Source organism: Protomyctophum parallelum, assembly GCF_964188405.1.
Source record: "Protomyctophum parallelum genome assembly, chromosome: 14".
NCBI lineage: Eukaryota > Metazoa > Chordata > Actinopteri > Myctophiformes > Myctophidae > Protomyctophum > Protomyctophum parallelum.
The window spans coordinates 9,286,378-9,300,285 of NC_139709.1; the positions used below are offsets into that span (position 1 = coordinate 9,286,378).

The 13,908-nt window shown below is 43.7% G+C and overlaps 1 protein-coding gene across 1 annotated transcript in view; it reads right to left on the minus strand.

Annotated features, from left to right (window-relative positions):
- The window catches only part of LOC310870712 (vasoactive intestinal polypeptide receptor 1-like), a gene marked incomplete at both ends in the record, with an annotated part of 54,875 nt that overhangs the window by 16,437 nt on the left and 24,530 nt on the right, over window positions 1–13,908 (minus strand). The window contains one exon of the mRNA XM_083781985.1: window positions 11,107–11,214. Coding sequence (XP_083638111.1) covers window positions 11,107–11,214 — 108 coding nt within the window. The remainder of the gene's footprint in view (window positions 1–11,106; window positions 11,215–13,908) is intronic.

Here is a 13,908-nt window from a genome sequence, read left to right on the forward strand (position 1 = left end):
GTCGTCCGTTGTGAACGTGTACAATGATAGTCAACGGACAGCGCGTTCATGTGTTTGGGGCCAGGCTGCAATACCTTCATTCGGCCACTATGTCCATTTCGCCTCAAGATTTCCTCTGGGTGCCTTCTCTATAAATATATATACTCTAAGGTCCTCCCACCCGAATTACAACGTGGTCTCTAGTACACACCATAGCTCTCCATGTTCTTTTCTCATACACCAGGAGTTGTTATTATATTTTGTATTGTGCAGATACTCAGTGCTGCGTAACCCCAACAACTTAGCCATTTTTCCCCATTCTCTCCCTTCTGTCTGCCTCTGTTCTGTGCGTTCAGCCATTAAATATTCGTCACTCTGTCCATGCATTTTCCAATTTCACATTGACATTTATCCATTTGGAAGGTGTGTGTTCGTGCGTGTGTGCGTGCGCAGAGGTCTACAGCTGTTTGAAGGTTAATTAACTGTAGTCTGCTCTAATCAAACTCTAATCATAATGCCCTTCAGAGTCACGGAAAAAACTTATTATAAAAATTCGTAATAACAAGTCAATTCAACTTTATTTCATGAATACAGACAAATGTGTCTGAGGCTGGAGAAGCAACACATGCAGCTGCTCCCATGCAGGTGCATGGACTGCGTGATACAATTAAGCAATTTGCATATCATGCTCAGTAAAAATGGTCATAATTACACATGACCCTGATGCTCATACGTTAGTGCAATTATGTAAGGAAAACCCCAGTCTGTTGACAATTCCATAGAGAGGAATGTTAAAGTAGGTGGCAGTGCAATGAACCCATCATTACGACGATGAGTTCAGTAATGCAAACAATTAAGCATCGGTCTAGAGACGTGCAAAAAAGTGATATAGCCTGCCGTATGTAGTCACACGAGACACCATTCTCCATATTGTCCAAAAGTGAGTGCATTGCGTGACATACACCAAGGCAAGGGAAGGGAAGGGTACAGCCAGGTCTGGAACTAGACCCTGATGGGCCACCCATTTATTTATTTTGCCAGAGGATGCTCAAGTTTGCTCCAAGTTTAACCCCGTAATGAAGAGGCTAGAGTATTTACTGTGAGACGAGACATTTTTCAGATGTGCGATAACCCCCCCCCCCCCCCCTATCTCTCTCTCTCTACGGCATTGGGAGAGCGAGAGAGTGAAAAAGAGGAACATGCGAGAGAAGTAAATGTAGGCTACATTTAAGCAATATCACACGAGAGCGGGTGGCCTAGCCACCGAGTCTGCTGCGCTCTGAGAGAAAAGCACGGCAGTGAACTGTTTGTTTTGATTAGCCGTTCCATAATCGTGGTTTAAGCACGGCTAGAAAGCTGTTTCAACCAATCTGATTAGTTCCTCAAACGACCCGTTGTATAATTGAGATTTCATATCTTCAGCGTGTGTGTGTGTGTGTGTGTGCCGCTACTAGGAGCATCAAACTGCCCCCGACAACCTGGGCAGCAGCAAAACACTCGCTCTGGGATTAGGTCTATGATCATTTCCTCTCCCCTGGGCCCGCTGAAAGGTGGATTTTCAGGTCCGTTTTAAAAGATGCAAGTGATTTGCATCTTTTGAGGGCGGTGGTCAGAGCATTCCACGCTTGGATGACACTGCTGCAGAAGGAGGGTTTACCCATATTTGTTTTGAAAATGGGTGGTACCAGATCCGAGAAATCCCAAACTGAAACAAAGTAGTATAGGCTTAGATGTAAATGGGTCTAGTAGTAGTAGTGTAGCGGCCTTCAGTCTCGAGAGACCATGGCACAAGAGCACTTGGATTGGATCAGGCGGTGCTGAGGGAACAGTACTGTGTGTGTCTGAGCAGCCCAACACGTGAGTGACAGTCTCTTTGGCAGTGATGGCAGATCAGATGTAGATTTAATTAATTTAATGAATTCTTCAAACATAGCAAATACATTGGTGCAGAAGCTTCCTGCTGCTACTAATACGTTTGGTGATCCACAGGGGATCCACAGCTATTATCAGCAAATGGGAGTCCAGTCTGATGCTTTCTCCCTGAGTAAAGTAACAGAGGAAGAGGTACTGACACAACTCAAAGCCCTAAAACTTGGAAAGGCAGCGGGTCATGTCACATCCCGGACAGATTTCTAGTTGATGCAGCTGAAGTTATTGCTCTCTGCATAACTGATGTATCTTTTCTTACAGGGTTCCGTGGATTAATTCACCTAATTCCTTTGTTGGAGTTGCTGTTGAAATGAATAGGAGATCCCAGCAGGCACATATCCTTGTTTCCATTTATTGATCAGCCATCAGTTACAGATTACAAGCATTTGTTCCATAGTTACAGCACATTGAGGCCTTCGTCCCAGGCAGAGCGCCTCTCTGCTGTCCCTCACTGCTCACTCTCTCACTGTTCTAACTGATTTCTGTACCATTTATATATCCCCAATCTGTGTGTGTGTGTGTGTGTGTGTGTGTGTGTGTGTGTGTGTGTGTGTGTGTTGACCCTTAAGGCTCTGTGGCCTCCGTAAACAAGTCACCACAGGTGGTCTTATTTCCAAAGCATTCTTCAGTGTGCAGCAGGATCTCACAGCTGTCGCAAACTGACTATCTTAAACTGTAGGCTATCTTAGTGACATCAGGCTTCCCTGGGTGGGCTATAGGCTGAAGTATTATGATGTGTACAATTATGACATGTACCAAGGAATATGCTTTTGAAATATACATCACAGCCCCCCTTGGGGAATTACATATTCCCCAGACATAATTCATATTTCATAAATGTCCAAAAGTAATATTTCCAAAAAATACATTTTTTTTTTTCTTTTTACCCAAAATCCAAAATTAATCATTAAACCATAGTTCTGATGTGAAAGACAACTCAAATTAGGACCCCCCTCGACTCAGGAGCCTCTTGTATCATAGAAATTAAACTCCTAAAATCCTATTTAGACCAAATCAAATTCAAATACCTGTAAATGCAAAGTTAATCACTCAAAACATAAAGAAATGGTTTAAACAGCAAAAGACAAACATCCCTAAAAAATAGTACCATTTCCAGTACCTTGCTATATCTACTTGACTCATGTCAGCACAGAATACAACAAACTCAAACATTAAAACAACATTTTCAGACATCATTCACAATCCAGATGAACAACGATTTTTTTTCTTTCCTCTTTTCATGACGCAAATTGTTCAGACGTCCAGACACGCGGTAGGACCACCTGCTGTTTGGCTCTCCTCTCGGTAGAAGCTGATTTTTAGAAGCCCCTCTATCATGTTGCATAGACAGCTGCCTGTGGAGACACCCCCCTGGACTCTCTGTCCTCTCGGGATGACCCCATCTTCCTGTTTGGCACTGTCGGATGTCACCATCGACACTTCTGGAACCTGTAGACCACTGGTGTAGATGGAATCCGATCCATAGATGGACTCCCCTCTTCCACACCTATTAAAAGGAAAATATGCAGGCCTATCTACAGAAATTTTCCTAGTTCTGGCATGGCAGAAGAAGTAACAACTCACTGATGTCAAGTCAACAAGCTCATTTACTGATAGGGAAGGACTGGTGGTTAAGCTGAGGGGCATATTTAACCCTGAAAACGTTCAACCTTGGTTGTACTTCCCTCGGCTGAAAGCTCTACTCCCGGAGATATGCCACTCCTGGAGATATGGGTTAAAACCCCTCAGTCATCAGCTATAGCCAGCTGCTTAAACACTCTCCCCCATAAACAGAGTCCTTGCAATTCTACTTTTGACATCAGACTCTAGTCTCTCCTCACTTTTTTAGAGCAAAGATCTTCAAACACTGTCCAACTCCCATCTGTTCATCTAAATTAGTACCCCCCAATAAATGACTGCTCACAGTTCACAGTAGGTCTTCTAAAACAGACAGCGGTAGAGAAGATAAGACATGACAGGACAGGAGGTTCACGCCCGCATCCAGTCAGGGTGAAAAGGAAATGGCTCTTATCTCTCCCCCTATTAGCAATACTTCACTGGACACAGCTTGGTCTGTCCCCAAGTAAGTCTTTGTATGAAATACATTCATACATTCATTCATTGATTTCATTCTCTCACTCACACATTATATTGTTCTCAATCACATCATGATTTCACTCACACCACACACACTGTCAGGCTGTGATCCTCTCATTTAACCCCCTAGCTCGCCTACCCAATTCAAGCTTCATATAACCTGGCAAACATTGCTGTTTCTTCTGACACCTCACGGTGTACCAGATTATTATCCACCACCCAAAATAAAAAATGTTAACAGTAGACAAGTCTACTATCGCTATGCCTTTTTAAATGAGAGAATCCCATGTCGCAGACATTCTCATACAGAGTTGCTTAAATTACTACTATTTAGTAACATTATTTTCCAACCCTTCAAACATAACACATTCATATCACACAATAGGACAAGGTAGAAGTATTGTTTCTTAAACTACTCCCCTTGACTCACTCACTCAGGACTTCAGTACACTTCACAGACACACAAATACTGCTGTAAATACCTCGCACCTCTGACCCCCCTCCCCCTTTGCCAGCCGAGCAAGGGAGGGGGAAGAGAGGCTGATCCCTAGGTGTACCTATATGGACAGTCATATTTGTGTGGAAGTGGATTCCAATATCAACTTAATAAGAATAATATTCCCTCATAAATATTCCCTTCTCCCCCCCTTAGTTTGTGGGTAACCTTCACAGAATAATGGACAGATGAATGGCTCTGCAGAAACCATCATCTATCCATGATGTGGAAAGGCACACACAAACAAAGAGCTAAAACAATATTTGTACTACTAATTAGAATATAACTCTTATTTGTTGGATTGGAATTAACTGTGATATTCAAGGAAGTCCTAAAATATTCATCTGATCACTATTAACCTATCTTCTTTCGTATGACAATGAATAGAACTTATAAAGCAAATCAAACCGTTTAGGACATCATTCCTGATCTGAACCACCCCTTTCCATTAGAAAGTCTTTCTTTCCCTAAACTAAACCTCAACCTCAAGTATCAAAAAAACAAAACAAAACGGGGTTGGTTGTCAGATGGCAGCTAGGTGACAGATCAAAAGCCATGCTGTCAATAGCACAGAGGGGGGCGTGTCAAGTCAACTGTCAAAAGAAGAACACGGAGGAGCCATGACACTTCTCCTTTAGCTGTTCAACTCATTGTACATGAGACCCGGTCAACTTGACTTCCCTCAAAGTTTCCCGTTTCTGGTCGCACTGTCCAGAAAAATGACCATACTGACCACATTTATGACAAACACCTCTCATTCTCCAGCTTTCTGGGCTGTGACGTGTCAGTGGAATATATCCTTGCTGAGGTGCAGCCCACTGATAGGGTGGCTGCCATCCACTCTGTTGCCATGCCTGCTGTGACGGTGGGTTTTCCCACTGCGGCCTCTGTGGTGGCCCCAAGAAACCAGGTGTTGCTCGTACTCTCCATGGCAGAAGTGGTTGCTGTGGTGCTGTAGATTGTTGCTGACCCATCCCCTGTTGAGTCTGTGGCATTGGCTGCTGCTGGTTCTGAGGTGGCCACGGCTGGTTCTGTTGCTGTGAAGGGGCCCCCTGCCGGTCCTGCTGTTGTTGAGTGACCCCCTGTTGGTTCTGTTGTTGTTGGTCACCTGGCAAGACAGTATTGCAGTACCACTGCATGTGCGTCATCCCGCCACATCTAAAACAGCCTGTGTAGTTAGAGCCACTTGCAGCATTGAAGCGCCGACCCTTTTGACCTCTTGGGGGTCCAAACTGGTTCTGCGGAGTTTCCAGTATAGTTGCCACGACCGTTGCCTGTACAGCCTGCTGCGCCCCTTTGAGCTGGGTCTTCGCCAACAGCCGAATGACTTCCACATCACTTTGCTTCTGCTCATCTGCTGTCTTACGGTACAGACCAACCCAATGCACGATTTGTGCAATGTACTGTTTGAGAGGCATATCCACCAAACCCACAACTGTCTCCAAATCGTCTCTGACTTTTTCAGGAAGTCCCTGTTCAATCTTTGAGCGGACAAGAGCCCGTTCTAAGTCATTAGAATCTGGGTCCTTCCCGGTAATATCCATCCACTTTTGGTTGACCCGGGCAATATATCCAAGTGCATGTTCGGAGTCTCCCATTGCAGCAATTAAGATAGAGTCTGGATGCACCGTAGTTGGATACAATTCCTTTAGTGCGCGCCACAACGCTCCTCTGTGACCCAGAAAGAGGTCTGCATCTCCGCCCGTCGCGGCTGAGTAATGTCTGAGTCCGGCACGGTCCAGAATCTCCTCCATGCCGTGTATGCCCACGCCCTTCAACGATGTCCATAATTGTTTAAGGTCCCCGATGGCCAAGTCCCCCATAGCCAGTTGAGTTTTTATCACAAGACCCTCAAACTTTGTTATCCAGGGGTACGCCCCATCACGCAAAAGGGGCAATTGATTCACAAAATCTGTCATGTCGGCAGATGCCCACGGCTTGTACTCCATATTTCTGCCCTTCATCATCACCGGGAGCATCATGTTGTCCTCCTGTCGTTCGATCTCCCCCCTGGAATGTCGTGGAGAGCTCGCCTGCCAATCTGCAGGGCCCCTGTAGCTGTCCTCATGTTGAGTTGATCCCACACGTCTCTCCGTGCGTCCAGCAGCTCTGTCACTGCCACAAACAGAAAGGGTGCTCACTGCCCGATCGGAGCTTGCTGTCCGTCTGTCACGGGCGGAGGTACGGTTTCCCTCATCCCCTGCATGTGCTGTACGTCCCTCCACTTGAGCTATAATATCCCGGGTCATCATGTGCGGGTCATATCCCCCAAAAGTCAAAGTCTTTTTGCCCCTTGGCGCGGCCACCGGAAAGTAGCTTCTGTAGATGTCACCTCCATGTGAACTGTCTCTGTGGCTGTGCGCAGCCTCATCCTCCACGTCACCCAAGTCAAGGAGCAGATGTGCTTCTTTCATCAGGACTACACTCAAACGTGTTTCTATAGAACGCATATACTGTCTCTGTGTCCTTAATTCACTGGTCACGTCCTCTTTCAGGGAACGTACCCGTTCCAGCTCTTTCTTAACAGAGCGTTGAGTGTCGCTGTCCTCTGGCTGTTGCTTTGATGTCCTCATATCACTGTTCTCCATAACGTCCACCTCAGTCTGTGCTGAGTTGTCGCTGTGACCCACAATGTCAATGCACTGTTGCTTCTTGTCCGGCACTGACTCACTGACATTGGGGCCTTCCTTACAGAACATATCTAATACTGATAATTCAGTCTTGCGTTTGAGTTTCCGCTCATTCGTCTTCTGATCTGCTCTGTATCCATGCACAAGAACCCTTATGGCATTAATGACTTCTACATCAAAAGTACCCTCCAGAGGCCATGGTCTGTCAATGTCCGGCCAACGCTTGTTAAATTTCTTTGAAATCTTCAAAATATCCTTGCATGAATCTGAATATTTCTTTTGGACAATGTCCACTGGGCTTATCCCTGTGTCCATCATATCTACTAAATAGTAAATAATTTAGACACTAGACACTAAACTTTCACACAGTCACACTGTGACACACTCATGCTGTGTCTCCTCTCCCTCAGTCACAGACATGCATACTCATTTGCATACCTAATCTTACAAAGGATATGAAATATCCTAAATGTGATCATTTACAATGAGAAATATATTCTCATTTACCTCCTAAATATGGCTTGGACCTTCTAATTTTATCTTGGACCCCAAATTAAAGCCAATTTGATTTTAAACCTGAATTAAACCCCCAATTTAATATCAATATTACTCCCCCCTCTGAAACATGTTCCACATGTTACAGAAATACCCAAAAGGAAAAAAAATAATACAACGGTCCAGCCCAAATAATAATACCCAAGACTAAAGCATTAAATCCTCCCCCGCTCTAGCACACCATGTCGCAGAGAAAAGAAAGGTCTCCCCTGCGTGTGTATGTGTGAGTCTCCCAGAAGAGAAACACACAGACGCACCCTGTCCATATAGCAAGAGCGAACACATGAATTAAATGCCAAATTACAACCAAAAACGTGTAAGTCACTGGAGAATTATTTGGCATTCAACCATAACTCACAAAGATGCTCTATACCAGCACAGACTCATAGAGAGACCTACAATAAAACAAACAAATGAATGAAGCACATACACGCACAACCATACCATGCATAGGCTACACTACCATTTAACTCTCAACTCTGTCAACGCCCTAACAGAAGCAGACTCCAATAACCTAATCACCAATCTAATCAATAACCTGCCTAACACAGCGTCCAGATGTACACTATGGTCCTAACACGCACGCTCAACACAAGAATGATAAGCCTATTCCATCATCCCAACCTCAGGTCAGTCCTCGGGTTCCATCCAAACTCACGTCAAAAGCAACAACAAAAAACAAAAAAAATCCACAGATACGCAGGTCCGTTTAGCGTGGCTCAAAAAAAAATCTTCACCAACACTCCTCCAACGTCGGGCGCCAATTATGATGTATCTTTTCTTACAGGGTTCCGTGGATTAATTCACCTAATTCCTTTGTTGGAGTTGCTGTTGAAATGAATAGGAGATCCCAGCAGGCACATATCCTTGTTTCCATTTATTGATCAGCCATCAGTTACAGATTACAAGCATTTGTTCCATAGTTACAGCACATTGAGGCCTTCGTCCCAGGCAGAGCGCCTCTCTGCTGTCCCTCACTGCTCACTCTCTCACTGTTCTAACTGATTTCTGTACCATTTATATATCCCCAATCTGTGTGTGTGTGTGTGTGTGTGTGTGTGTGTGTGTGTGTGTGTGTGTGTGTGTGTGTGTGTGTTGACCCTTAAGGCTCTGTGGCCTCCGTAAACAAGTCACCACAGGTGGTCTTATTTCCAAAGCATTCTTCAGTGTGCAGCAGGATCTCACAGCTGTCGCAAACTGACTATCTTAAACTGTAGGCTATCTTAGTGACATCAGGCTTCCCTGGGTGGGCTATAGGCTGAAGTATTATGATGTGTACAATTATGACATGTACCAAGGAATATGCTTTTGAAATATACATCATAACCTACCTAACCAATTTAGCAATTGAACCATGCCACTTTCCCAGTCTATTTAAATTGGCAAGAGTTGTACCCTACAAAAAGGGAACCAAATCGGATCCCGGAAATTATCGACCTATATCCATTTTATGTTCCGTCTCAAAAATTGTTGAACGGATTATACATGAGCAAGTTAATAATTATTTAACACACAACCTCTTGTTTGATTTGCAATCAGGCTTTAGAAAGTCCCACTCCACCGACACCTGTTTGCTTTATCTAACAGATTATATTAGACTAGAGGTGGATACCAGCCTCAAGGTGATCAGTTCCTTTGAAAACTTTAAATCCACATCCAAAACATGCCTCATAGTCATGACATGCACATTATTAAAAAAAAGACCCCTAAGACTTCTACAGAGAGTGCAGATTGCATCTTCTTTATACGTATTATCTGAATCTGCACCCAGTAGGCCTATATATTCTAGAACCTCTAGTCTACAGACTGTCCTGCATGGAGTTGAGCAAGCCTTTTATTCTTTTGAAGAAAGCTACAGTGGAGCCAGATTAAAATAAATCATTTTATTTTAGTATCTCCCAGATGCCGGCCCGGCCGAGTGTCCTCTTTTCTGGGGTTCAGCAAACCGACCTGGCGGAGATCTGTGCTCCGAGCCCATGTGTATACATTTCTAATTTTAACTACGTTCTACGTGAAGTGATGTGAATGCCTTTGTAGCCTCTCATAAATATAGCCATAAATATATAGTTTTACAAATTGTTCGACGTCAAGTGCATGGCAGAGTCCGCAGAACTCTGCACGCACGCACGCACCACAACAATAACTACAACAGACTACAATGGTGAATGATATAGATATTGTAATTTGTAATATAGTTATAAGTTCTGTTTCTGATCCTTTGTGTGCGTATAGCCCTAAACTCTGTTAAACAATCCCCCTTACATTCGTTTGTCTAGCGGCTGTAGCGTTTGTGACAGGCGATGAGAAGGAACAGCTGTTCCGTGCTGTGAATATGTGACCCTGATCATCTCACACGGTTCTCTGTGGCCATCACAGCTGTCGGATCTAACACTTGACCAGTCACATTTCCCCCGGAGTCGACCGACCCGAGCACTGTCACAGCCAAAATATATTTCTAATTAAATCATCCATTCATCCTACGCTTTTCTTTTTGATTGAACACGCAAAGCGAACATAAGCATACGCACGCACGCATAAATGAGAACACTACCTCAGAGACAAACATGGGCTTATTAATATAGATGCTGGCAAAGAAGTCTCCAGGATGAGGAAAAACAAACATCAAAAAAATGTTTCAGTAATATGTTTACTCTTTTCTCCCAAAGGATGCACGTCGACTCATTTCATTACTCAGTGATGTTTAATTAATACCAAGAACTTAAATGAGACCATGACTGGTTCCCTGATTTCAAGCCTGAAGAGGCAAAATGGGAATTAGCTGTGAAGGCCTCATAGTATAACATTAAAAGCAGCAAATCGCCTTAGTGTCTATTTTTGTCCTACACATATGTTGTCCATTGACAATGAAAGGACAAGTTTACGTCATAGTGACTGAGCAAATAGGCATAGTGTCTATTTTACGTCATGATGGTTTTTTTAAAGGACCACTTCACCACTTTTCAACCCTTCTTTATATAATAGGTCCTCACTAATAATCTTGAAAAAATGGCGCAATTCTTTTCTAATCTGTGTCTGTGTCTCATAGGAGGGCTGTGGGCAGTTCAGAAACCGTCTTCCAGTGACATCGATGGGGAATACAAGCTAATAAAAACTGCAGGCTTTCTAGTCCTGAAAAGTTGCAATGCGAAAATGGAAGCCATTGTTCTCACGATAATAAAAATCTAAACATTTTTGTAAAATAATCTTGTTTAAAAAATAATCTGCCTAATGATGATGTCACTGGAAGACGGTTTCTAAACTGCCCACAGCCCTCCTATGAGACACAGACTGAGTAGAAAAAAATCGTGCCATTTTATCATGATTATTAGTGAGGACCTATTCTATGAAGATTGGTTGAAAAGTGGTGAAGTGGTCCTTTAACTCCATTTGGAGTTTCCAAGAATTGAGACGCAAACAAACCTTGATTGCTGTAGAAATGCTGGAAGATTTCCGAACAGGATGCGTTCACCACCTGGCCGATGTCTGCTCTCGGCCAACATCGTATCTGATCCCACGCAGTTCTGCAGCCTAGAACAAAGAAACAGGTGGTTTCTGTCAGTCAGTGAATCATCCACTCCGTCTTTGATGCGAGATTCAAACTGCCAATGAACTGCCACACACACACACACACACACACACACACACGTACTGTACCTTCACTCTCTTCTCGCACTATTATCCTCGAATTGCACCTTTTCTAAACTGCATTTGTATTTATGGAACATAATACCTACTGTGAAGCGATCCACACTACTTTGCTACTACAGGGAATACAAGCATTCGTTGTTTTCTCTTTCTTTCACTCTTTACTGCATCTCTTTGTTTGCTGTGATTGCTGTTTGATGTCATGTTATCTATGCTGCTGCATTGTCTGAAGGAAGCCAAACAAAGGTATGAGATAATGGTTAAAGTGGTTAATATCTAAAATGGCACGGACTCTTTTCCCGGTGTTAACGGGTTAAACGTCCTCACTATAGATCAACGTAAACATAATAATGTGTTGCTTTGTCTGCAGAGCTGTCACAAACAGCTGGAACGGAGATACATCTCCATTCCAGCTGTTGGCGACAGCATGCATGCATGGCAGCAACATAGAGACAAATGGAGATGGATCATCATCGTCTATAATTCTCTGCGGTGCTGATTATATTACCTGGCCTCCGTCAGGGGTCAGAGGTTGAGATAACCTGTAGTGTATCTGTAGCGTATTAAGCAGACTGTTAATTTTGTCTCACTGTTGTGTATGTGGCCTAGAACACAACTAATTACATAATAAAACAACGGAGAAGGGAGCTCAGGTTTATCGTACTTTACTGGTCATAGTAGAACTGACACACATCAATCATAGGTATACAAATGCGGCTGCGCAGGACCTAAGCGCACCTAGCACAAGGCAGAGTGGTCTGCCACATAAAGTAGTCCCTGGAGAAGCAATACACTACACTCACCATAGCGGATTCGAATTAATCAACTGATATGATGATCCCCAGTAGGTTACTTATAATATCACTCAAATGCAATGGAGCCAGCAGGCTCACCATGGAGCTGACTGGCTTCCATTAGGAACCGCGGAGACCGCAGGGCTCCAGACTAAGGGGGTCCCTATACGTTCCAGGGACTATAAAATATCTATTTGGGACTTAAATTAATCTCAGCCGGGACGGTTTCAGGACTAGAGGAGTTTTTGCACTGAAAATGAGACGAGCAGCGCTGCATAAACATTGCAGCGGCATCGGCAACACTTCATTACTGCAGAATAGGCACAGCAGTCTGTACCCTCGTATAGCAGTCAGCCAGTCAGAAAAATGCTGCGTTATTTGAAGAGGGAAAAAATTAATAATAATAATAATAATAAATCATAATAAAACGAGGGAGAAGAACAGGCAGAGACAGACCATTCACACAGGCTCAGCGCTCCCTGCAGCACAAGGAGATCTGTACCCAATCCCTTTTCCACATAAAAAACGTTCGTATGACAACAGCCAAAAGTTAATATATTTAAGGAAACTGTCGCAAATTAATAATGTACATGAAACAACAACAACAGGCTGTGGACGGTGGATGATGTACTGGTGGATGCATCCTGCTGTTGGTAACATATCACATACCGAACACCGTGGGTGTTACCCTAACACCCCACAATATCAACTTGGACGCGCAAGTGAGAATCTCACAGTGGGCAAGTTGATGCAGTGCATTCATTGTGTGTCTGATCTTCTGACTGCACGTCATTGAAAAATCACACCCGTGTGAACTGAGTGGTGCAACTCCCCTCTCTCCCTCCCCCCTCCTCTCTTTCTTTCTTTCTCTCTCTCTCTCTCTCTCTCTCTCTCTCTCTCATTAGCAGGCAATAGTGCAGCACTATCTCTCTCTCTCTCTGTTTCTGGCACAACAGCGCCCCTACTGGTACTCATAGTCATACCACTGGTGCCCATAGTCACATAGGTGGTCACATAGGTAGGTGAACACGGACATTGCTGTTCCTTGGAGTGGTTGCACCACTCAAAAACTAAGATGACCAAATCACATCGATAAATACGTTTTCAGTGCCACACATGCAGTCGTGTACGTCCAAAAGCTTTTACCTACTAGTAATTACCTAAATATTCTCTAATGTGAAATATGAACTTAGAAAACATTCGTTTTTAATTCCGATTTTCTTTACTTTGCACATATTCAGAAATGCAACTGGTGGTGACCCCTCCAAAATGTTTGGTTACCCCTCTGGGTCTGATCTAAAGATTCTAAGAAGCCATTTACTTCAATGATTAATGCATTTATCAAGGATTATTATGATACCTTGATACCTATTATGATTCCTTGCCACTTTCAAAAGCAATGCTGGAAGTCTTTAAATAACTTCTGCCCTCACAATAGTGTGAATGGTTAGAAATTAGAATGACATCAAAATCATAAAAAAAGTAAAAAACCAAACATCGGTACTGTATACAGTACATTCACTTTGTATTTTGGGACGATTCCGGGACGTTTATGAAAACAGTTAGTCCGGAGCCCTGGCGGAGACGTCCGACGCGTTGTCCAACTATTACTAAGCCTAAACCTAAAAGCCCTATAACCACACCAAAGGGTCAAGACGGTTTCAGCGTTGTCCCTGCGGTGTGATATGTCTTGTTGCACCTTGACCCACGTTGACCCTAGTCATTCAATGCATGGAATTCAATGGCCCCAAACCACACCAAAGGGTTGAGACGGTTTTAGCGT